This window comes from Alligator mississippiensis, chromosome 3, assembly GCF_030867095.1.
Source record: "Alligator mississippiensis isolate rAllMis1 chromosome 3, rAllMis1, whole genome shotgun sequence".
NCBI classification, from domain to species: domain Eukaryota; kingdom Metazoa; phylum Chordata; order Crocodylia; family Alligatoridae; genus Alligator; species Alligator mississippiensis.
This window is the reverse complement of record NC_081826.1, coordinates 181,974,855-182,001,243: the sequence shown is the minus strand read 5'-3', so window position 1 is coordinate 182,001,243 and position 26,389 is coordinate 181,974,855. Positions and strand designations below refer to the sequence as shown.

Genomic DNA, 26,389 nt, shown 5'->3' with positions numbered 1-26,389 from the left:
TTTTAAAGTCTTTATATTGTCATTTGAATAGACTTACTTTATATCAGGTATGCTCATTAAAAGGCCTCTTTTCTCCTGTCACCCTCAGCATGTGGCCTCTGAGTTCTCTCCTCCCAGATTTCAGCAGTACTGCTTCCAGTTAGCTCATTCTTCGCTATCAATCATGTGCCCACATAACTAATAGAGACTTTGTTCAGTTATAGGTTTATTGTCTAGGTCAAAATGCTAATCTTTATGCTGATCATTCTAGACAATGGTAAGAATTAAAAGTCTTTTCCCTCGGTATATTTGGGAAAGTAATGTTGTTAGGTGAAACATCCTATATGGGTGAGTATATGGGACCAGTTCCCCTTTTGCCCCAAGCCAGGTCTTTTGCTCTATGTACAGCACTTATCACAAATAAGGACCTGATCCCCGAGGGAGGGTCTGCATGCTCTGCCAACACTAAATACAGCTTGGTTCTTTAGCTTAAGTATAGTATTTCACAATTTAAGCTTTGGAGGCCTCAATTAAATTTGTTGTATACCAGTAAAAATAGAAAGTGCTGCAATATACAAGGATGCACTGGACATAGTGTTCATGGCATCAGAGAACCATCTGATGAGGATCAGTGAAACAAGTAAAAATAATAGGAAAAAAAATCTCGGTAGGTATGTGTGGCAGGGCACCGGTAGTGCCTGCCACTTTAAGGACTGTGCCAGGGAGGGGCAGATACCTGATAAGGCCATTTTAAGGTGCCATTTTAAGGCCCAGCTCCCTGAGCTGAGGGCAGTTCATGATCAGGCAGCAGAGGAGAACCATCTCTCTGCTGAGCTCTGCCAGGAACACCTTGGAGGTAAGGGTAAGACTATGGGGAAGGCTTGGAGGCCTCATTGGTCCTGGGCATAACCTAAAACTGCACCTAAAACAGGCCTTCCAGAGCTTGAAGGCCTGGTGGGGATGCTGGTGGCACGGCAGTCCCCAGGTAAATGCCAGGAGTGATCACCTCCCCAGTGTAAGGCGGGTCGGGGTGCCTTAACCTCAGCCCCCGCCTTTGGGTGAGTTATATAGTGCAGAGAAGACCAAGTAAGCCTCTTGAAGTGCCTGGACCTGCTGGGGTGAGTGAGCCCACAGGGCCAGTTACAATTTGTGAAGCACCTGAGCCGGGAATGGGGGACCCCCAAATCCTGTACACAGGCATGCAGCCTATACCTGACCTGAGGTACCCGACTGGTCCATGCTGGGGCCAGGACCCAGAGATGGGTCAAAAGAGCCAGGGGCCCACTGTGAGGGATGCCCACAGAGCAAAAAAGCTCAGGGTCCTAACTGGTCTGAGACAGGGCCAGGGACTAAGGGGAGCCAAAGGTCCCAGAAAGGAGACCACAGCTAATGGGCGAAGGGAACGGCTGAGTTTTGCTGCTTGGGATACCATCTGTGAGGCTTGGGCTGCAGTTGGGGGTGGAACGGAGCTGCGGATACCCCCGTAAACATCGGGGTTCAAAATGGGCAGCCTCCTGCCTAATTTACATCTCAATACTATTACATCAAGGCGTGGTAGCAGAGTGAGGTGGGCAGCTGGCCCATAGACAGGATGTACGCCGGTGCTTGTACCAGGCGTGAAAGCTTGCCCCGTCTCAGTATATTCTATCTTTGTCTTTCAACTACATGATGCTGCCTCTCTCTCTCATTATTTGGGCTTTAACTCACATGTTAGTTAACATAGTAGAACTCAGTCCTGCAGCTGGCTGCATTTGGACAAAGTCCTAACCTGCACAGAGGCAATTACAATATTGAAGATGTAGTGTCTGCACCAAAGCACCAATATTTACTTTGCCACCAACCCCTCTCCTGCCATGTGGAATCAGACCTTCTTCTATGTGGAGTGTCCACTAGATCACACATACCCATGAATGGAAGAGAAGAATGGGGAAGTGGTTACTGTGTAGATGAGGTCCCTCTCTTTTTCTTCCATGTCTATGAAATGGAGCTGTTTCTTAGTTAGATAAGCAATCTCAGTTTCCTTGACAATCAGGTGACGGGTAACCCCTGAATCTTCTTTTGGAAGCTGATCATCCACAGGAATAATATGCACTATCACCACCTAAAATAAAAAATGCAGAAAAACATTGCAGGTTTTCTAAAATATTGTAAATGCCCTAAATACTTTGAGTGTCCATAGTGTCATGCTACAGGGGAACCAGCAAGGTATCTATAATTAATTTTTAAAACATCTCAAATAAATATTTAAAAGTAGAAATCCTTCTTTCAATTTATATTTTCCTTCAGAATGCACACAGTTATACTAGATGTATTTCTTTCTTATTTGTCTGAGGACCTTACAATTTACACCAGTTAGCTACTATCAGTTACAACAGCAGTGCTGGGTAGCAAACATTTTTAAGCAATAGGAGGGCACTAACCAAATTATGCTCACTCATTAACATGTAAAAATAAACGGACTGATTGTTCATGTCATGTCATATCATGTCAAACTTCCTTAACCATAACAAAAGAAACAAAAGAACCATAACACTCAATTTATACTCAGGGTTGGCCTATAATAGGGCCCCCAATAATTGGACTATAATTGATCTGTAATGCCCCAAATTGACCATTGCAGAAACATTAAATGTATTAGTGTGGAGTGATGTCATCTTTGGGAGAAAAGCTATGTTTTCTCAAAATGAACCTGAAAATGAGAGCCAGTTTCTCTGCAGAGCCAATTTATAATTGGCTCAACAAAGCCCTGGATGGGATGATCTAGTTGGGGATGGTCCTGCTTTGAGCAGGGGTTTGGAGTAGATGATCTAAGGTCCCTTCCAACACTAATTTTCTATGATTCTATGATAACCAGAATGCTGTGCTGTGCTGTGCTGTCCTGTGCTACATTACAATGCAGTCCAGCAAGTTAAATTATGAATATGTTGGGAATGTCCATTTAAATTCAAGACAAAGTTAAATTTAATCAAATTAACCATCAAATACTATCAATAAAAAACATTTTAAGATCTGTAACTTTAAGATTAGTTCAAAGTCTTCATTCATATCTGTTTGCAAACTTCCTACAGATTTCAAACAGGAAAAGGTGTTAAAAAGAATTGCAGATTTATAAATGAGATAGGGAATTTGGTCTGAAGAATTTTTTTTATTGATGATGATATGCATGCAGGAGAGAACTTAGCTTGATTTTAGGTTCTATCCTAAATTTTTAGGAATGGCAGTTAGAGGAAAATCTTAAGGTTTTCAACACCCATTTAGGAAATATTGCAGGTGTCTTGACATCAACTCCACATTCTACAAGAGATCTTCAATTTTCATGCCTGTGACTCTGAGAGATTGGGAGGGTCATGGCTATCACAAAGGACAAACTCCAGGGAATCTTCAAATATTTCTCCTCCAAAGTGCCGATAATAAATTATTCCATTGAATAGATCTCTCTGAAAGAAGCCAGTGACAGGATATCCTGTTGAATCAGAAAGATAAAAAAACACATTTCATAGAACTATTTATAATTTTCAATTGTGCTGATAAAAATTATATCCCAACTTTCCAGGACAGCAACTGACTCTGTTCCCACCTTCATTTTCATGAAGGTGTAGTCTCCAATTAAGATGTTTCCTTTGTCTAATGCAGCTAATGAAGGGATCACAAGCTCTCTCTCCATATTACATCATGATTGTTAAAAAAGTGAAGCAACAGAAATCTCAGTGACAATGCCAAAGCCCAGAGAAAAGGACAAAAGTGAATTTATGCAATTTGACAGTCTAACAAATTTAACAAAAAATATTTTGTATTCAGCTGTGAAACAAGAGAAACTTTGTACTCTGCATATATCTCATTAGTACCAGCCTCTAACTTTCAAATAGGGCAAGACAAGCTCTTAACCATCCACATCTTTCTAGTAAAAAAATTTAAAAGTAATGCACTCAAAATGAGGTGACCCTGGGCCAATTCTATTCTCAATTACAGTGTAAATCTGGTGTAAATTCACAATAGCACCATTTTAAATCAATGGATTTATACAAAGTAACTATGAGCAAAATTTGCCCTTCTGTGATGGAAACGTCTGACTGGCAATGGTTGAAAAACAGCATTATTCTGAGGAACATAGCCCTATTTTCCTTTATTAAGAAAAAATTTAAAATTCTTTTTTGCTGTGGATAACTTATGTTACCTATGAGATCTGGCCCCGGTTTCTTCATAATTTCCCCAGCCTGCAATGGTTTGGTCAAATTAAAGAATATGTAGTCATCACTGGAGTCCATGTCAGAAGCCTGAAGCATGGAGCCTTGAATCAAAACTGTCTGCCCTTCATACACTTCAATAACAACATTGCTGATAAGGAAAGGAGGACTGTCATCTTTAGGCAGAATGTTGATTGGAAACTTGTGACGAATACTGTGTCGGCCATCAAAAATCCTAAAGACCACAAAATCCTTTGTAGAGTCACTGTCATCGTGATGGTAGCAAACAACTCCAGTCTTAAGATCAGAGACTGTGAACATGAATCCTTTCCCTCCTGTCAAAACAATAACAGAAGAGGTTTTAAAGTTATATAATTCAGCCAAAGGAACTACAATTGCGTTCAATAGCTCAGGAGTTCTAATTCAGTTCTATGTTCTGTGACTTTTAAGAGGGGTAAAAATTCATCAAAAATACATCCAACAGGAAGAGCATTAAAATAGTCTGGAACAGTGTTTGGGCAGCAATGCTAACAGTAACTGTACTGGCAAATTAAATTTAAAATGGCAATTTGCAGCATAGATCTTTTGAAGACATTAGCAATTTCAAACTACCACTGTTTTCAGTTCACTGGGTGTGTCTACACATGCTATTAATTCAAAGTCGGCTTACTGCACAGTAAAATACAGTAAAATACTGTAAAATACTGTGCAGTAAGCCTACTGAGCAGAATGTGTACACGTGCTCTCTCTTGGGAGCAGATTTGCCCTCACCTTGCCCGGCCCCCCTGCAGCACCCAGGGGAGCTCCAGGCTCCCCCTGGATGCTAGCCTGGGGACTGACAGGGAGCACAGGGCCAGGAGAGCTCTGCCAGCTGCAGTGGTAGCTGTCTCCTGGCCCTGTGCACATCGAGAGAGGTCCTGATGTGCACAGGCCACGAGACAGCTGTTGCTGCAGAGCTCTCCCGCCCCGTGCACATGGGGACAAGTCTTGCGCCTAGTGGAGCTTCCCTGCACAGCCTGAGGCTGGCTGGGACCTGGCCCAGGACAGGACAGTTCCCAGCCAGCCCCAGACTGCATGGGGAAGTCTTCATGTGCAGCCTGGGGCTGGCTGGGACCTGCCCCGAAATAGGACAGTTCCCAGCCAGCTCTGGACTGCACGTGCAGACTTCCCTGCACAGCCTGGGGCTGGCTTGGAACTGTCCTGTTCTGGGGCAGGTCCCAGCCAACTCTAGGCTGGGTAGGGAACTCTCCTCATGCAGGTAGCTCCTGGCTCCAGCTCTGTGATCACAGCCAGGGCTGGGACATTGTTCCCTGCCCCTGGCAACTGCCTGCTGCCAGGGAGGGCTCTAATCACAGAACCCAGGCCAGGACAATGCCCCCCTGCCCCAACGACAGGCAGCTCCTGGCCCCAGCTCCACAATCGCAGCCAGAGCTGGGAGATTGGTCTCTGGCCCTGGGAGCTGCCAGGGTGGGCTCCTATCATGTTTTGGGGCAGGTCCCAACCAACTCTGGGATGCACATGCAGACAGGGGTAGGACACTCCCCCACTTCAAGGCTGTGGAATATCAGCAGGAAGCAGGAATAGCTGGAGAATTTCCAATCCTTGTAATTTAAAAGGAGGTTCAACTTAGTTGGAGATCCCATGGTTCTTCCATGGCACTTCCCACAAAACTCTTTATAGGATGGTGCAGAGAGAATGAAATTGAACATTGCGCTACAGCATACAACAGAAGCATAATCCCCTGATGCGCTATGTCCAACTTGGCATATAGCATACCATACACTAGGAAGTCTTCTTTGATCAATCAACAGATATTAGGAGTAGGCCCTACGTTTTGCCACACAATAACACATAGCATAACAGCATACTACGTAATTAGCAGAATGTTCAGTGATGTTAACAAGAGTATTTGCACAGATTTCAGTGGGCATTGGAGCAGGACCCTTATGAGTAACCTCTACTGAACTAGCTCTCCTCAGCAGGAGTCCTAGCTCTAGGCTTTCCTTTGAGGCTTGATTTCTAACTGCTCATTAGAAGAAAGATATGTGCTAAGAAGTTTATTGATGACAGGATTGTGGTTTGTCCTATGTGTCCAGGCAAGAGAATAAGGAGGCTATTAGGCAGGATATCAGAGTTGCTGGGAGAGAAGCTTCTGTGCATTCATCAGAGGCATAGCTAGAAATGTTTGGAGCCCTAAGTAGAGCTGCATGAGAAAGGAGGCAGTGGGGAGATGTTACATTCTTACTTACCCAGATGCAGGCTGTTGCCCCAGAACAGGCTTCCCAGATGCTGCCATTTGGGCATGCCCACTACATCAGTGCCTAGGGCAGGGCTGGAATGGCATGGGTGCTAAAACTCATGGTTGACAACCCAGAGGTAAAAAATTTGAGGCCACAGCAGAAGTGCTCACAGAGCTGCCTGTCAGATTCCAATGAATCTGCAAATTCTACTAAATGTCTTGTCACAAAAGGACACAAAAAAGGAAAGGAAATGCCTAGACCCAGCATGCCATTCACCTACAACTAGTCAGGTCACTGAGCTCATTACTGTCCTGGCTGGGGGGTAGAGGAGGAGATATGGGGAAGGGAGAGAAAAAGGATGGGTATGGCAGTAGGGAACAAACTTTTTATCAGGCATGCCACAAATTAGCCCCCCACCCTCTGAGTTCCACTTTGATCCCTTTCCACTGCCTGATTTGCTGCTCTGCTTTCTGCTCCCTATCCTATCTGCTATTGTTTTGCCTGTCTCTTCCCCTGTCTGCTGCATGCCACACACAGAAGCTGCACATGCAAAGTGCTCCTCCTCAGGAGAAAAAACCCACTTCATACTTACAGGCTCAGCAGTGCTACGCTCACTTGCACCACGACCAAAAGAGACTTGGGGGTTACGATTGACCACAAGATGAACATGAGCCACCAATGCAATGCCGCAGCTGGCAAAGCAAACGAAACTCTAGCTTGCATCTACCGATGCACCTTAAGCAAGACCCAAGAAGTTATCCTCCCACTTACTCAGCCTTGGTGAGGCTGCAGCTGGAGTACTGCATCCAATTCTCTGCTCCACACTTTAGAAAGGATGTGGAGAGCCTTGCCACACACGTGATTAGTGGTCAAGAGAACAAGCCTTATGAAGAGAAGCTGAGAGGCATGGGACTCTTCACCCTGGAGAAGCAAAGGCTCAGGGGTGACTTGGTGGCTGCCTATAAGAATATAAGGGATGTGCATCAGGAACTGAGAGAACATCTGTTCACCAAGGCCCTCCAAGGGGAGACAAGGTCTAATGGTCACAAACTGCTGGAAGATGGTTTTAGCCTGGACATAAAGAAAAACTTCTTTACTGTCCAAGTCTCCAGAGTCTAGAATAGACTTTCCCCAGAATAGGTGCAAGCACCTACTCTGGATACCTTTAAGAAATGCTTAGATGCTTATCTTGACCCCAGCTGACTTCCAGCCCCTTGGGCAGAGGTCTGGACCCAATGATCTCAAGAGGTCCCTTCTAGCCCTAATGTCTATGAAATTTATTAAATCTGTGCATTGCTGGTGGCACGTGTGTTGCAAATTGGCTACGATGGGGCATGGGAAGTGCTCTAACACTAGCCCTCCCATGAAAAGAATGGAAGAAAACAGAGTTCAGATTGTGATAAATCACAGTTTGCTTCCTAATTTATTTCTGGGGCAACACAGTTACATTGGCTCTGCTCATGGCTGATGGAAATTGACATCCTAGTATGAATTTATATACTGTAGGTAATGCTGTGGAATTTATATATTGTTTATAAAGCTATGGCAATAGTACTGCATATGTCATCAAAGACTTCAGATAATATCTTGCTAGAATAAAGAAAATGCATATTTGAAGTTTGTGCTGCCTCTACTTAAAACTCTTTCTTTTTTTATAGTTACTTTGTCGTGCAGAGGTGTATTATTATATCATTTATGCTGTTCTCTATCAAACAAATGAAATATTTTGTTAAAAACAATTTCATGATTGAGTGGGTTAATTTTAATTAAAAATGTAAACATAGTTTAAAAATTTCCCAAACCACAAAAAACATTATGCTAATAAGTGAGAACCAGCAAAACTGACAGTAACAGTGAGAGTGAAAGCAATCAGCTAAATATAATTTCAAACTAAGTAAAATGCAAAATTTAATCAAAAAATAAAATCTGAAAAGTCAGTTAGGTCTTTCATAATATTTTTCATATATGCTGTTCATAATACAAGGAGTGATTGTTTACATCTCTAGTTGTTATAGTGACAATGTCCCATTTTTCTTCAAAAAAACTATTTTAACTATTCCCTAGTTCTCACTTTGATCAATGTATAAATAGAGCTATTCTATCATAATAACTGATATAATGGAATAAAGGATTAGACCCAGCAGTTTTGAAAAATAATGAAACTATTCATCTTCAATAAACTCTAAATAATACAGTTATATCATCCACTAGATCAAAGCTGATCACTCAGTGAAGTTAAGATTTGATGTGATTTAGGGATTAACAGTGATCTTATGAAGAAGTTTAGGTCCATAATTTTATTGTTTATAATCTGCTGGAAAATAAAACAATTCAATATTCTAAATGCCTATTTACAAGTCAGCAAGGTCCATTACTCTTCAGCATCATTTTTACCAAAGAAGCAGGAAAGGAAAGTAATTAAATTTTACCTGGAACATGGTTACTCAATTAATGTATTATTTATTTATTTATATTCACCTCTCAAAGCATACTATATTTTTCTCTAAAAAGATTTCTATAAAAATGCTATTATAAAAATACTCAATCTTCGTATAAGCTCTACTGTACATTATTATTCAGTTGCAGTAAGCATAGCCGCTCAACAGAGGGAGCACAAGTTAGCTAACAGATTTCTTCCTATAGTGATTTAATTAAAGCCATCATCTCGTATAGGTTTGACAAACTGGAAAGGAAAAGAAATCCTGTACAGCAGTACTGGTTTATGTTCCCTCAGTTCAAACACTGGTCAAACTAACATTAATTGAAATTCTGGGTAAAGGCACAGGTTGAGATACTTCAGCTATTCCAAATGAAGTTTGCAAAAGAAAAACAACCTCAATTTTGTTCTTCTTTAAAAATATCATAGAGCAACATGAAGCCATACTGGCCCATATTTTCCACTCCTGCATACTGTCCTTACACTAATATAACTCTATTGAACTCAGTGGAGTTTCACTCCTGATTTACACTTTTTACGAAGAACAGAATGAGATCCACTATGCACAGCTGTCATCTGAATTTGTTTGCTTGGGTAATACTCCTTTGCATAGGACCAGTAGCAAGACCTCTGTACAGGTTAAGTTTTGAACTGAGGACCTGAGGATTTAAGTTTTATATAGATTTACAAAGGTATTCAGACTTCTAAAGATGCAGATAAGCTCCAAGTGGGACTTCAGAGCATCTAAGTATAGTAGACAGTTCACTGCCATTAATTTTCCTAATCAACTGAGGTATTTTGAAAATCTTTCTGGCCATCCAACTGCTTCTTTAGGCACCTTAATATGTTTTTGTTAATCTGGCTTTTGTAGAGTGGGGAAATTTCACTCTTAAACAACAGCAGTCTATGACAGAGGCTAACCAAGGCTAATAGCATCATACTGACATGAATTTTATTTTGGCTCTTACTAGATCAAATATAAAAGTTGATGGCAAATTACCTCTTACAGTGAGGTGCCCATGATGCAAGCCATCAATTGTGACCAAACGAACACCACTAATGTTGTCATTGTCTACAATTTGAAACTGTTGCCATGTGATTGGTCGGGATTGCCCCTCCAGGAGATAGAGACCTAGAAAGATAGAAAATAACTTCAGCAAAGCATATATATAACTAGATAACAGACAAGATTGTTAGTGTACTTTGTTAAGGCTTTATACAACTTGTCAGGAAAAAGAACATATTAAATCCCATCTCCATAACTGCATGCAAATAGACATTTAAAAATGACTTAACATCCTTATAGACAGACAAGGTTCCTTGGGTGAATTTGATATCTTTTATTAGACCAACCCAAATGGTTGGAGAATAGTTATTAAGCAAGCTTTCGGGTTCAAAAACCCTTTGTCAGGCTAAGGAAGCTTCAGCAGTTGGTGTGTGCTCTTCCTGGCTGGAATGAAAAGTAAACAAGCCAGGGGCTGGGCTGGGCTGGGCTGGGCTGGGCTGGGCTGGGGAGTCAGTTGCCAGGCAGATTGTAATGTATCAAAAATCCAATGTCTATGTTTAGTCCCTGATCTCTAGTATCCAGCAGGTTGATGAAATGGAGCTCATAGGCTCGTCTCTGGGAAGTGTTGTGTAAGTTTCCCTTGAGGATCAGGACTGAGAGATTGGAGAGAGAGCGGCCCTCCTGTGAGAAATGTGCCCCCACCGGTAATTGGGTGTTTCTGTCTTTGATGGATTTCCGGTGTGCGTTTATTCTGGTGCGCAGTTGTTATCTGCTCTCTCCTACATATCTTCCATCAGGGCATTTGGTGCATTGGATGAGGTATACTACGTTCTTGGAGGTGCAGCTGTAAGATCCTGGGATGCTGATGGCTCTGTTGTGGGGTGTAGTAATAGTGGAGGTGGTGGAGATGTGGGGGCAGGTTTTGCATTTCTTGTCATGGCACGGTCTGGATCCTTTTGGTGTGTTCTGGGCTTGAGGAAGTTTGCTTCTGGTGATGAGGTTGGCGAGGTTTGGTGCTTGTCTGAAGGCTAGGATGGGTGGCTCTGGGAAGATCTTTTTAAGAATAGGGTCTTTTTCTAATATGGGTTGCAATTTTTTGAGGATTTTCCGTACAGGTTCAAGGGATGGGTGATACGTCATAACCAGCGGTGTGCGATTTGTGGGTGTTTTTCTTCTGTACTGCAGCAGTTCTTCACGTGGTATCCAGGTGGCTCTTTCAAACGTGCGATCTACCTCTCTGGAGGAGTGTCCTTGCTGGGTGAAAGCCTTTTTAAGATTGGTGAGGTGGCAATCCCGGGTGTTCTCTTCAGTACAGATGCGGTGGTATCTGAGGGCTTGGCTGTATATCACAGCTTTTTTGGTGTGTTTCGGGTGATTGCTGGTTCTGTGCAGATATGTGTGTTGGTCTGTGGGTTGCTTGTATACTGTGGTCTATATTTTACCCTTCTGGATACTGATCATTGTGTCTAAAAAGGGGATGTTGGTGCTGGAGTATTCTAAAGAAAGTCGGATGGAGGGATGGTGACTGTTGAATTTCTGGTGTAACTCAATCAGAGATTCCAGGTTCTCACTTCAAATGATGAAGATGTCATCGATATATCGTAAGTACAGCAAGGGGTTTGATGGTGCAGTTTTTGAGGAAGTCTTCTTCCAGGTGGCTCATAAAAAGGTTGGCATACTGTGGGGCCATTTTAGTGCCCATAGCTGTTCCCATCATCTGGAAGAAGTGTTGATTATTAAAAGTGAAATTGTTGTGTCTGAGGATGAAGTGTATAAGCTCAGTGATATCTTTGGGTCTGTATTCTGGGTTGTAATCTTGTTCCTGTAGATATGTAAGGCAGGCATGGACGCCATCCTGGTGCGGGATGTTGGTGTATGGGCTGGTAACATCCATGGTGGCTAGGAGTGTGTTGCTGGGAAGGTGGTCTATGTTTTTAAGTTTCCGTAGCAAGTCTGTGGTGTCTTGGACAAAACTTGCTCTGCGGGTGACAAGCGGTTTTAGGATGGATTCAACAAAACCTGATATTTCCTCAGTTAGGGTCCCATGGTTGGATATGATAGGTCTGCCAGGGTTCCCTTGTTTGTGGATTTTAGGGAGCATGTAAAAAGTCCCTGGGTTAGGTAGCGGGGGGGATCAAGGTCTCTAGTTTTTCTTGTAATCTTGGTGGAAATGATTTGATGGTATTGTTGAGTTTTTTGGTGAAAAGGGGAGTAGGATCTTCTTGAAGTTCTTCGTAGTAGGTGGTGTCAGAGAGCTGTCTGTTGGCTTCCTTTATGTAATCCTCACGGTTTAGGATGACTATGGCTCCTCCTTTATCTGCTGGTTTTATTACTATTTGGTGGTTAGAGCTTAGAGATTCTATGGCCTTTTTCTCTGGTAGAGAGAGGTTGTTGTGGTGGCGCGTGTTGCTGATTATTTCATTGTTCATTCTTTCCCTGAAGTAGTCAATGTAGCGGTCAAGGTTAGGGTTTCGTCCACTGCGAGGTATCCAATCTGATGTTTTTTTGGGTTTCAAATCATTACCAAGATTACAAGAAAAACTAGAGACCTTGATCCCCCCCGCTACCTAACCCAGGGACTTTTTACATGCTCCCTAAAATCCACAAACAAGGGAACCCTGGCAGACCTATCATATCCAACCATGGGACCCTAACTGAGGAAATATCAGGTTTTGTTGAATCCATCCTAAAACCGCTTGTCACCCGCAGAGCAAGTTTTGTCCAAGACACCACAGACTTGCTACGGAAACTTAAAAACATAGACCACCTTCCCAGCAACACACTCCTAGCCACCATGGACGTTACCAGCCCATACACCAACATCCCGCACCAGGATGGCGTCCATGCCTGCCTTACATATCTACAGGAACAAGATTACAACCCAGAATACAGACCCAAAGATATCACTGAGCTTATACACTTCATCCTCAGACACAACAATTTCACTTTTAATAATCAACACTTCTTCCAGATGATGGGAACAGCTATGGGCACTAAAATGGCCCCACAGTATGCCAACCTTTTTATGAGCCACCTGGAAGAAGACTTCCTCAAGAACTGCACCATCAAACCCCTTGCTGTACTTACGATATATCGATGACATCTTCATCATTTGGAGTGAGAACCTGGAATCTCTGATTGAGTTACACCAGAAATTCAACAGTCACCATCCCTCCATCCGACTTTCTTTAGAATACTCCAGCACCAACATCCCCTTTTTAGACACAATGATCAGTATCCAGAAGGGTAAAATATAGACCACAGTATACAAGCAACCCACAGACCAACACACATATCTGCACAGAACCAGCAATCACCCGAAACACACCAAAAAAGCTGTGATATACAGCCAAGCCCTCAGATACCACCGCATCTGTACTGAAGAGAACACCCGGGATTGCCACCTCACCAATCTTAAAAAGGCTTTCACCCAGCAAGGACACTCCTCCAGAGAGGTAGATCGCACGTTTGAAAGAGCCACCTGGATACCACGTGAAGAACTGCTGCAGTACAGAAGAAAAACACCCACAAATCGCACACCGCTGGTTATGACGTATCACCCATCCCTTGAACCTGTACGGAAAATCCTCAAAAAATTGCAACCCATATTAGAAAAAGACCCTATTCTTAAAAAGATCTTCCCAGAGCCACCCATCCTAGCCTTCAGACAAGCACCAAACCTCGCCAACCTCATCACCAGAAGCAAACTTCCTCAAGCCCAGAACACACCAAAAGGATCCAGACCGTGCCATGACAAGAAATGCAAAACCTGCCCCCACATCTCCACCACCTCCACTATTACTACACCCCACAACAGAGCCATCAGCATCCCAGGATCTTACAGCTGCACCTCCAGGAATGTAATATACCTCATCCAATGCACCAAATGCCCTGATGGAAGATATGTAGGAGAGAGCAGATAACAACTGCGCACCAGAATAAACGCACACCGGAAATCCATCAAAGACAGAAACACCCAATTACCGGTGGGGGCACATTTCTCACAGGAGGGCCACTCTCTCTCCAATCTCTCAGTCCTGATCCTCAAGGGAAACTTACACAACACTTCCCAGAGACGAGCCTATGAGCTCCATTTCATCAACCTGCTGGATACTAGAGATCAGGGACTAAACATAGACATTGGATTTTTGATACATTACAATCTGCCTGGCAACTGACTCCCCAGCCCAGCCCAGCCCCTGGCTTGTTTACTTTTCATTCCAGCCAGGAAGAGCACACACCAACTGCTGAAGCTTCCTTAGCCTGACGAAGGGTTTTTGAACCCGAAAGCTTGCTTAATAACTATTCTCCAACCATTTGGGTTGGTCTAATAAAAGATATCAAATTCACCCAAGGAACCTTGTCTGCCTATATCCTTAGACCGACACAGCTACAACCTAAACCCCTTAACATCCTTATATCACTTTCTATTCTGCTGCTTATATTTTGGTCTATAGCCTTTATATCTCTCTTGCAGAATTAAAATACAATCTGTTTCCCAGACCAATCCCTGCCTGTGTACTATCTTGACAATTTACATCAGCTAGTGACAATTCACAGTGTTTGGAAAATGTAAGGTTGTGTTTCATTAGTGGAGTATTCCAGCTTTCGAATTAATTTCTCTTGTCCATGAACCATAGCCAAAGTTTGTTGCCCTTCGGGGCATAGGACAGAGGTCCATGTTTTTCCTCAGGCATTCACTTCTGTTTGGGTTAGATAAAAAAGTAGGCCAAGTAATGTTCTTTTGAGTAACCCCTTCCACTGTGGCAGCAGTGCTGTGCCTTCTTCACGTCCTTCAGGTATACTATCCGCAGGAGCAGACTAGCGTAGAAGACAAAATAAGCTCTTGCTTTTAATTAACAGCACTGATATCTAGTACATATTTTCAGATTATGTTGTTAATAGTGTAAATGTACCAACAGTTTATAATGAATGTATATTTATAAGCATTAATATAAATGCATATTAATATATTAATATTGTCAAAGTAGCAAGGAAATCCAGACACACCTTTAACTGCTTTAAATTCCATCCTTCAACAGAATCCATTGGCCAGAGACAAGACAGAATAGCCTCTCAGTAAATGACAACAAAATATCTCCTGGGTCACATCAAACCTCACACTTATATTTTAAGTCCACCTATATTTATGATGTTCTGGTATGACATATTGCATACCATGGACCACAGAATTTCTCCAAGGAACTCCTACATTAAGTCCATACCTTCTGTCTCAATTAGGGCAAATCTATTAGAGGCTCCAGACAGAGTATCATGAAGAATGACAGCATATTGTTGTTGTTATTAACTGAATGCCCCACACTGGGTAAATTGCATATTATTTCTAGTCTTACTCCAGCTTCCAATTATTGAATTTTATTATGTCTTTTTCGACTAAGATATTGAACAGTGTGGGCCCAAGGACTGAGCCCTGGAGAACCCCACTGCTCATATCCCTCCAGGTCGAAAAAGACCCATCCACCACCACTCTCTGGGTGCAGCCCTCCAGCCAATTAGTGACCCATCTGACTGTAGGTATCGATGCCACAGTCTCCTAGTTTTTTAATGATAATGGGGTGAGAGACAGTGTCAAAGGCCTTCCTAAAGTCCAGAAAGACTATGTCCACCGTGACACCTGCATCCAAGGATTTTGTGACCTGGTCATAGAAGGCCACCAGGTTGGTATGACAGGACCTGCCTCTAATGAACACATGTTGGTTGCTCCTAAGCATACAGTCCCCTGCTTGCCCCTCACAGATGTGCACCTGGATAATTTTCTCAAAGAGCTTCCCTAGGACCAAGGTAAGACTAACAGGCCTATAATTTCCTGGGTCCTCCTTCCTCCCTTTTTTGAAAATGGGGACCACATTGGCCCTTTTCCAGTCCTCTGGCACCTCACCAGAGCACCACAAGTGCTCGTAAAGCTGTGCCAGGGGTCCCTCAATGACCTCTGCTAATTCCCTCGGCACTCTGGGGCGGAGATCATCAGGAACTGCTGATTTGAACACATCTAGTCCCACCAGAAGTTCCCTGACTAGGTCCTCTCTGACTCTGGGCCTGGCTGTGCCTCCCCTGGGTCCATCGAGGATCCCGGTGGGGGGATGACCTGGTCCCTGCTCAGAAAAATGGAGGCAAAGAAGTTCTTAAATAGGTTAGCTTTGTCATCTGGTGAGACCACCAGATTTCCTAGTGTGTCCTGCAGAGGCCCCGCGTTACCCGGAACCTTCTTTTTACCCCCTATGTATTTAAAAAAGGATTTCTCATTATCCTTGATCCACTCTACATATAGAGTGGTCTTTTGTTCTAATTATATTTATATATACACATATATACACACACATATACACACATGAGAGAGAGAGAAAGAGAGAGAAAGAGAGAGAGAGTTGGGGGGGGGGATCGATTACTTGGGCAATGCTTTATTGATATATTTACAATGTTAAAGCAATTTGGAAGCCTACCAGTGTCTCCATCATCATGATAAAATAAATTCTAAATATCTATATGTGTTGATGTGTACATTTGGTTTTCTTCTCACATAATGGGTGTGTGATGGGGGGATGTGGGGTTGCAGGAAGGGGATGGGAAGGGATGTAGGGGAAGGCAGGAGGGTGTGTGTGGGGGTGTGGAGGGATGTAGGGGGATGCAGGTTGGTGTGTGTGTAGGTGTGAGATGATTGTGGGGGGACTGTGGGTGTGGGAGGACCTTGTGGGGGGGTGCTCAGGAGAAGTGGGTCCCCTGGCCCCCACCAGGTGCAGCCCCCCGACACAGCACGTGGACTGCCCCCCTCCCATGCAGGGCCACAGCCCCTATCCCCCACAGGATCCCAGGCACCCTGCAGGACCACAGCCCCCTGTGCAGGGCCTACAACTTACCCCCTGCAGCAGCAGTAGGAATGGAGCACTCTAAGCCTGCTGCTGCCAGCCCTCCTGCGGCACGGAGCAGCCTACAGTGGCTCAGAGCCAGCACTGCCTGTTCCACTCATCAGGGGCCAGTGCCACTCGCAGGGACTGCATGTCATGCTGAGCTGGGTCCTGCCAGCACTGAGGCCGCTCGCACCACCATGTCAGGCTGGTTCCATGGCGACAGGACCCAGTGTGGCTGATATGACTCCCCAACTCACCATTTCCTAGCCCCACATGGGCTGATATGCCCCGGGCCCCACACACCCATAGGGACAGCTCTGGGGCTGTCACACACCTGCTCCCCCACCCGACAGCCATGGCACTGGTAGTAGCAGGCAAGCAGGGCTGTGCAGGGCTGTGGCTCTGCTGCAGGCACAGTGGGCAGTGATGCAGCACTGTGTGACATGGGTTCTGTAGATTCTCAATGGATCTGGCCTGACCCATCCAAGGCCATGCACTAGCGGACCAGGCCAGGTCCATTCAGCATGTACGGAGCTCGGGTCACACAGCACCGCATCACTGCCTGCTGTGCCTGAGCCACAGCCACGCTGCCTGCTGCCACCGGTGTCACAGGGGCCAGGGTGGGGCAGGCATGTGGCAGCCCCCACTCAAGCCCCTCCACATACCCACCCACTGGGACATTCCCCTCCACTGCTTCCCACACCCCCTGACCTCCCCCTTCACTCCCCATAGCCCGCAACAACCCCCTCCACTCCCAACACCCCCCGACATCCCACTCCACTCTTGACACTCCCTGACATCTCCCTCCATTCCCCATAGCCCCCGACATCCTCCTCTACTCCCAACACTCCCCAACATCCCCCTGCCACTCCTCACACCCACCCACACCCATAAACCCTCCCACCCCACATCCCTAACTTACCCTTGACAGCACCGGGGGCAGCAGTAGCACCACAGAGACACTGGCCAGAAACCAGAGCATCTCTCCTGGAGGACCAACTCCCAGGTTACCTCCAAGCATGGTCTGGGAGTGTGTCTTGCCCCGCTGTTCTGCGGAGCTTTTTTTTTTACCCCTGCATCCAGGGGTCTAATTTTGCTCCCATGCTGCAAGTTTGCAGCATGGGGAATGTTTTTTTGTTCTTGCATGTGCCTCTTGCAATGTCTCAAAGGGCTTTGAGACGCTGTAAGATACACGTGCACGCTCATGTGGATGAACCCCATGTAGGCTATGGTCTGTTTATAGCTTAACTTTCTCATGATAAAATTAAATCGACTGAGCCTGAGTCACAGCAGCGGCCTACCCCACATTGTGATTTGAAAACAAGGGGCTTCCCCCATGTTAAAGGTGGTGGGGAGAAACTTCATCTTAGAATTAAGTAAATATACTGTTCACCTGCACTACCTGTGCATCCTTTCAATGTACAGGTCACTTGTGAAGCAAACAGCATATATAAAGAACTTGATTTTCCCTTGTGCCCAACTTTCTTTTTTTTATTCTGCACTTTCATGCTGCTTCAACTCTAACAGTTCTTCCAAGTACTATACAACCAAAAGAGGAAAAAATGGAAAAAACAGGTCTATATGACTCTATGCTTTGAGCTTCTTAAACTCTGACTCTATGCAACCCATATCCACCTCCAACATATCCAGCGTATTATACATGTCATAGCAAAATTTTAGTGAAATGAAATTTCACCTGTGTTCCATGAAACCCGAGGAGCATTTGTATCTGTTGTTCTAATAGAAATATGGACAGTGATTGGTGAACTCCTTTCAAAATATAAGTCATGAATCTCAAACTCCACCTGTTAGATAAATAGACATACCTTCACTGAAGAAACAGGTTGAAATATCATTGCTTATGCATATCCAAAACCTATACTGAAGGTCACTGGAGGTCAGTGACCTTCTGAAGCATGGAGGTTACTTAAGAGGTTAAGATAGTATGATAACATATCTTAAGAGGTTCTGATAGTATGATAACAAACCTAATATGGTTTAAGATGCTATTAAAACCTCTTGCTTTCTGGCAAATGGTCTGCTCAAAAAAATGGCCTATCTGGATAACATGGTTAAGGCTTGCCCCAGTTTCTATAGACAACGGCACATGAGGCAGTAATGTGGCTGGCATCACATCCAACCACCTTTGACTCTGTAGCCTGAATGATCAGATAACCATTTACAGTTGGGTTGGCTAGATACAGCCTTTGGCATAAGTCCAGAGTGAGGTTTCAAATTTATGTACTCTGAAAGCAAAGGAAGATGCCCTAAGCATCTTTCTACTCCCTAACCTGACTTTTTGTACCAAGTTTCTCTATTCTTTTATGCTGTGTTCCTGAAAGATAATTTATAGAAATCTTCTATCATATTAACAGGAGAAACACATTTTCTTTACCACTAGAGGAACTCATCTCATATAGAATTTTTGCAACAGTAAAATAAAATTTGAGAGACATTTCCTGGATCAGAGATGCTTTTTAAGTTTGTGAGACATGGTATAGAAAAAAAATTAAGGAAAATTAAATACAAGAGGGACAGAAAATAAAAAAGTAATTTAAAATTTTTGAAGGTGTGTCCAACAATGCTGCAAGCAAAATGAAGGAGAGAAATTAAAATATTAGGCTGCTCTTGACTTGTAGTTTCCTAGGGTAGAGCTAGAATTCCTATGAAAGAGATTCCCCGGATTCTGGGAGCTTATAAACCCTGCTACCTTACTTTTATCAGCCTTAGGCACCGAAATATTTTACTGTAGGGATCTTGTCACTGTTTTCCCATCTATATCTTCATCAACTTATATAATATTGACTTCATATCCTCTCATATGATTTCACCGTATTCACATGAGCCTTTTTCTGCAATTCTTGCTACCTACTTGGATCTCCGATTGGCTCTCCATCTCATTAGATGCTCCTTCTATCAAGGAAGCTTTTGAGCACAAAGTGCTTCTCATGTGCAACTGCAGGCTTTCTATTTGCTTTGTTTTTTTCACTCGTTTCCTGGGTCTATAGACCTAGAAGTCTTTGGTTGCTCTCACAATTTCCCATTACCTCTTTCTATCCAGGGCATATTTTTCCCATACTACTAATTCACAGTAAGAACTCTTATGTCTCTCTCTCAGTATTATCCCTCCCATCTTCATCTTAGTGTGTCATAGTGAACACAAAAATAATTGCTTTCTAAGACACAAACCTGGCCTGTCTTCTGTCATTATAACCACATGTCCTATATAGGGAAGCTGGAATTTGACTACTAGGGTCTCCCAAACTAAAGCAGTTGCAATATATGTGAATTTACTGATCTACCAGGTTGGGGATTGGGTTGAAAGGTAATATCATTATCTCATTAAAAATAGTTAAGAAACTGTAAATGAAAATGGGGGAAAAAATTTCTGGTGTCAGTAAATTAATTAGTGAACAGTGAACACACACCTGATTTGGGTTTGATAGTAGTATGTTGGTCAGAGAGTGATGAAGTACACTATACTGTACAGTATGCTGAGTTAGGTTGCATCTCAGTTTCAAAAGGTAGTAGAAAATATACACGGGACTTGATTAACAAATATGTGGCAATATAAAATACTGTATTTACTCACCTACCACACATACCCTTTACCCAACCATTAGTGATCCAAATTTGGTACATGTGTTTTAAGTGGGAAAAATTATTTTCTGTCCCATGGGGAAGCATGGAGAAGTTATAAAACCTTTTCTTCCTTGTCTCCCCCACCCCCAGCTGGCTACATTGAAGGAGAGGGAAGAATCCAGTGTTCAGCAGCAGTGTAGTTTTAGCTGTTTCCAGCCACTGCAAAACTGGCACTAGCTTTTGGCTGAGCATCAAAAAGCTGATGCTGGTCTAGCAGCAGCTGTGAGAGGGTTAAAACTTTAACTTTTACCTAAGCAGGAAAGGGTAAAAAAAAATGATCCAAAAGGTAGGCTCTATTCCTGTTCATGTGGCCATGAAAAAAAAATTCTATTCGTTTTGTCTTCCTAAAAGAAGGCGCATGTCTTAGTTGGAGGGGTATATGAAGAAATATGGCATGAATAACTTCTATGAAAGAAGTTTCAAAAGAAAAAAAGACTTGTAATTGAGATCAGAATCAGGCCCACCTGCTTTATGTTATACAAAGAATTTGCCTTTAGACTGTGGAAATGATATGCAGTAGATATTTCCCTCAGTGAATATAAAGAAAACAGCTGTTGTACTAAAGTGAGAATGTGTTAAACTGCATATGAGAAAGTCAATGCTAAAGATGTAGTGTGTGGGTAAATAAGTAGAGAGACAGGATTACGAAAATAATGTTTTGGGTTTTTATGGGGTCAGAAATATGATAAACTGAGGTCACGTGTCTATTTTTGCTTATAAAGTCACAGAATCTTTTTCTTGGGAGATCCAACAGTAATAGCAACAGTCACCTAAGAAAAACATAACTTAGATTTTACTTTCCTTATTCCATTTCATTAGGAAATATCATTTTGCTCGTAGATAAAAATTACAAATGAACACATGTATTTATAACATACTGATTCCTATAGGGAAAATAAATATCAGAGACTCATAAATCATAATGTTACCTCATAATTCCTCCTCTCTGTATGGCTGTTGTTTGGAGGCTGATATGCTATAAGCACCTCACTGAGATCTTTCCATGTGAAAGAGGTGATAGGCCTGGTGTGGTCTGACAGATGAGTGATGTAGCCCTGTGGTGGTTCCTTGGTAATGTTGAAAACTAGCAAGGATTTAGGTGTTTCACTGTCTTCAGCATCTATTGTTGCTGTTGTCACAGGACTCAAAATAAACTGGTCTACCTCCAAGACGAATGTTGCCATGAAGGCAGCTTTGGGGATCTGGTTGGGAATGGCACCTTTGATACGGACAGGGAGCCAGGCATACTCTGTCTGAGAGGAAAAAAGAACTAAAGAGTCAGGACAACATATACAATTCAAATAAGATATTATAGGAATAAAGACTCAATTCAACAAAGCAGTTAAGTGTACGTTTCAGTCTTGTGGATCCATGTGCTTAAAGTGATATGTATGTTTATTTCCTTTGCTGAGTTAGGTCTTAAAGAACTAACCCAATGGCTTTATTTTTTCCCCCAAATTTGGGACTTCTGTCTACTGTAGAATTATGGGAAAGGCAGTGTGATCTTGACCTCAGCTTGAAATCTCACGCAAAGCTATACACATTTAACTGATTTTTCATTTTGTTGACTGTACCGAAAAACAAACAAAAGAAAAACTGGTTTCAGTCAGATCAAACCAAAATGATAATTTTTCTTTCTAGCATACTTATATTAAAAATAAATTGTTTTGGTTGAAGAAAATATTTCATTCAACCCACTGTGAAAATATTTGATTAATGACTTCAGTAGAATTAACAGAGAGATTACTTTGTCTCTTCATAGGAATACAGACATGAGTGAGTAGAGTAAAATATTAGGCAGTACACTATTATGAAGAATTCTACCTTGTGCAGAATTTTGCTTCTGCTGTCCATGAGATCCAGTCGGATAGGAATATAATCAATGTCGGGTGAAGGAGGATCAAGATGCTGATACCGAATCCCAGTCAGCAGAAATTCCCCGCAGCTCATTTTGGTGATTTGAATGGTCTTCAGTCCTGGAGTGCAGTTCCCATTCCTGCAGCTCTGGGCTGCTCTCTGCTCTGTAACCCAATAGAAGCTGACATAAAAGATTTGTTTGAACATAAACTTGATCAACTAACACCCCAAAGCTCAGTCAGCATAGTTAAGCAAAACACATGACACAACATATGACTCTTCTCCTACCTCACTTATACAAAACAACAATTTTGTTGTGTTGACTGACATTTATTTTTCAACTTCAACCTTACTTGCTTTTTTGTGTTTCCTGTGCTTTAGTGTACTCACTGCCTATAAGAGGCCTAGAAAGCTTACTGAAGACCATTCTGTGAAGTACTAGTCAACTTCAACTTCACTCACATTACAGTCCTCTTTCTTCTTGGCTTTTTTTTCAGAAACAATTATTGCTGTGCACTAAATTTCATATCACTCTGTGTGTTGTAAGTGATGGGTCTTAGCAATGTGTGTGAAGTGATTTATTGTTGCATGCATTCTGTCTACTCTCACTGTGAATGTTCCTAATGCAAACAATGTAAACATATCATACTAGAAGTGGAAAAGAAGCTATGTGGTTGGTCTCCACGAGGTTCTTCCTGTTGAGGTTCTCCAATGACAACTTGACCATGGGCTGGTAGATGAGTTTCTAAGGAGGCCATTGAAATGACACACTCTAGGTTTATCCTCCTGTCATAGTCAAAAGTGAGCACATTCCTGTCAATCACTCTGGACAGTCCATAAAACTCAGGGACTTCCAAGATGTTGGAACTCATTTTGATGACATTGCAGTCTGGCTCAAGTAACTGCACCTGAAGAGTGAATGCTTCTGTGAATGTTTCAGTTTCTGTAAACCTACAGAGAATAAAAAAAATAAAGAAAAACTTAGTAATACTTCATTCCCGCTTCCTCCATTATCAATGAACTGAGCATTATCCTTAGTTGCCTTTCTGTTCCCTTGGCAAATCTCCTTATCACCATATAACTACAGCTCACATATGAAGAACCTGCATAGAGATACAGAATGCTTCTCATGACTTGATCTGATATCATGCCTGGAGACAGAGTTTTTTTCCATTGACTACACAAGCTCTACTGATTTGATTATCACCATGCAGAGGAAATTAGGGCAAGGGCTTCAGGAAACAACCTCAGGCAGGGAAAAACTCTAATGTTATGTCTGTGGTCATTTAAGTTAGCAGTAAAGAAGTTTGAACCATACCCAATGGATGTATCCTATGTAAGAAACACTGGGTGGAAATGCTACCTACTTACATGCCACCTCTACAACACTGCCAGTATGTGCTACTGCTTCAGGTCTGTCACTGCTGAAATATTATCAGAGCTCTCTCATCTGTATTATTTCATCTCCCTTTTCTGAGGGGTCTTCAGATCTCAGATTTCCAAGCTCCAGTAAGGGGAGAATACAAGATCACTCTCCTCCTCAAACAACTCCACTGAATGCCACTGATTTCAGGATTCAGTTTGGAATTGCTCTCCTTGTTGATTAAACTCTGTAGAAACTTGCTATTACTCATCTCAGGGACCTTGTTTCTCTCTCTCCCTCCCTCCAACCCAGAGGCGACGTGTAGGGGGTGCACACGGATGCATGCACACCTCCCCAAGCGTGGTGGTGCGCCCCCAGGTTGGCGCTTGCTATGCCCCCCTCCCCCCCCGCCGCCGACAGCACTGGCAGCATCTGCAGGAGCTCCCCCACTTACCACCACCATGCTCCCACCACCACTGCGATCCCACTGCCACTTTGCGCCCCCAGCTGCTGAAGGCACACGTCATTCATGCTCCAACCCAACTCCGGCTTAGGCAGCTGGGTCTCAGAGTGGAGTTTATTAGCACACTGCCTGTCTTGCATGCATACCAGCTGAGCCTCTGGCTTCTTTACTATTCATTCCATCCAGGAAGAGCACACACCAACTGCAGGGGCTTCCTCAGCCTGACAAAGGGTTTTTAAACCTGAAAGCTTGCTAAAAAAAGTTTTTTTCCAACTATTTAAGTTGGTCTAATAAAAGATATCAGATTCACTCAAAGAACCTCATCTGCCTTGGCACAAGTTAAGTGCTTAAGTTTCCTATACTTTATCATTTCTGAGATTCACAACAGTCAGCATGCTCTTAGCTGCAGATAATAGGAGACACTGAAGTGAGGGTTGAGTCTGAAATCCCACTCTCTCTCCCAAACTTAATGTGAAATTGGGACCACACCTAGCTTTAGACTCCTAAGTCACTCCTTAACATGCAGGCTTTTGGCTCACTCTTTTCTTTTAAGTGTAGATAAGTGGTAATTTTTACATAATAGTCTGCTGGTTAGAGATGGCTCACTCCAGAAGTGGAAGAGCTGGGTTATACCCCTTCTCAGCCAAAAGTATTCAAAGCCATATCTTCCATTACCCAGGAGACTACCCTAACTAACAGGCTAGAGTGAGTGGTGCTCAGGGCAGGGTTCTCCCTTCCTGCTGGAGATGGGCCACTATACAGAAAGGGGTGTAATATGGAACAAGAAAAGGAATTAGCAGAGGAGAGCTTGGCAGTAGCCCAGTGATGTGAGCACTTGCTTGGAAGTAAAGAAAACTTGAAGTTTGGTCCCTGTAATAGTATGGGCTTTGCTAAATGCTAATAGCAAGAGTTTTGTATGCTGACTCCATAGTAGGCCGGCGAAACAGCATGTAACTTCTTGCTCTATAAGCGTGACCAAACCATGAACCTAGATAGTAGAATGTTGTAATACAGTGGAATGTGGTAAACACCAGGTGTGTTGGATCACGACTCAACCCCAAATTCTTAGCTTGAGATAACCAAATCCCTAGTTTGAAATAACATTATTTACTCCAGACTATATAAACTGTACATTCTTAAGCTACGATGAGTTCCTCCACTCTGGCAAGAGTTCTAGCTTGTGCGGAGCCCCGGCACAGGCTATCACATCCCCAGGATCAGGACACTCCAGGGTCATGGGGAACTATGCAGGGCGGCGGCTGCCACCTACAGCCAATGTAAAATGACCATCCTCTGTGCTCTGTCCTATTGCCTGCCTCTGTGAGCATCCTTAAATAAAGCTTTGCAAGGGTGAGAACAACCGTAAGTACGTCCTTTGTTCAAGCGTGGGGAATCTTCTGAACCCAGTAGTTCATTCTAAGACAGTCCCCGATCGCAACATTGTCCATGCATTTTATCTAATGACGCCTTAATGAAAGATACATGAGTAGTCCCTGGAGTAGGGGTCCATAATGTTTATCAATATTCACGAATACATTAACAGAGCATTTCTGAAACATGTTTTGACAGATAATGCCATAAACAGATGCCTGGCTATTGATTAATAATTATTTCCAGCATATATAATTAGCTACTGCAGACAAGTGCAGAAGATGCTTTTTAACCTGAAAAATGGGATGCTTGTTCTCCATAAGAAACACATGTTTTTCTAGTAATAACAATGTATGACAATCCAGTGCTGCTTACCTGTACAGCCTAAGCCTGACCGAGTCTTCATCTAAAATGGGACAGCCATTGTGAGTATACTTGACTTCATCAGGAAGGAAATGACAGTCAAAAATCTAGTGAGGGGAAAAAAGTTGACAAATAAATGTGGTTGAGAATGCTAACTCAACATCCAATTCTTATCTATTTGTCTGAGAAATGGACTGAAGCAAAAGGTACTTTTTAGAGAGTTGTTAGTCAGTGTTACCAAGGGAAACCCAGAAACCAGGATACTACTGGTATGCCATGATTAGAAATACAGAAAAACATAACTTAGTTTTAGTCAGTAATATGGCCCCAATTCAGCAAATCAATTATATATGCACTAAGCCCCACTGTAATCAATGAGAAGAGTGGATTTCAGCACATGCCTAAAAACTTTGCTGAATCAGCATCTACTTCCTGAAGATAAATGATGACATGCGTTACACGTGAGTTTGATGGCAGCATCAGTTATTAAGAGCACTGAATACATCCAGTATTTAAGTGCTTGTAACTCTGCTAGATCTTAGGGCTAAGTACAGAAGTTCAAAAAGCCTGAGGTGGAATCAGTTCAATCTTTGCACATTTTTCTAAGCTGCATAGCTT

At 42.9% G+C, this 26,389-nt stretch overlaps 1 protein-coding gene across 10 annotated transcripts in view; it reads right to left on the bottom strand.

Moving 5' to 3' along the window:
* The window catches only part of FREM1 (FRAS1 related extracellular matrix 1), a 148,051-nt gene that overhangs the window by 80,055 nt on the left and 41,607 nt on the right, over positions 1-26,389 (bottom strand). For 9 of the 10 annotated variants that reach the window (XR_009460956.1, XM_059724712.1, XM_059724710.1 and 6 more), the window contains 9 exons: positions 25,784-25,878; positions 22,861-23,162; positions 22,179-22,375; positions 21,284-21,607; positions 18,409-18,517; positions 9,841-9,972; positions 4,154-4,498; positions 3,300-3,442; positions 1,884-2,080 (listed from right to left, as the gene is read on the bottom strand). Coding sequence is in view for 9 of the 10 variants with exons in the window: in XM_059724712.1 (XP_059580695.1) it covers positions 1,884-2,080; positions 3,300-3,442; positions 4,154-4,498; positions 9,841-9,972; positions 18,409-18,517; positions 21,284-21,607; positions 22,179-22,375; positions 22,861-23,162; positions 25,784-25,878 (1,844 nt within the window). In the remaining variant the exon portion in view is untranslated. Of the gene's footprint in view, positions 1-1,883; positions 2,081-3,111; positions 3,443-4,153; positions 4,499-9,840; positions 9,973-18,408; positions 18,518-21,283; positions 21,608-22,178; positions 22,376-22,860; positions 23,163-25,783; positions 25,879-26,389 lie in introns of those variants that run through there. The other variant, XM_059724713.1, reaches the window with a different exon arrangement.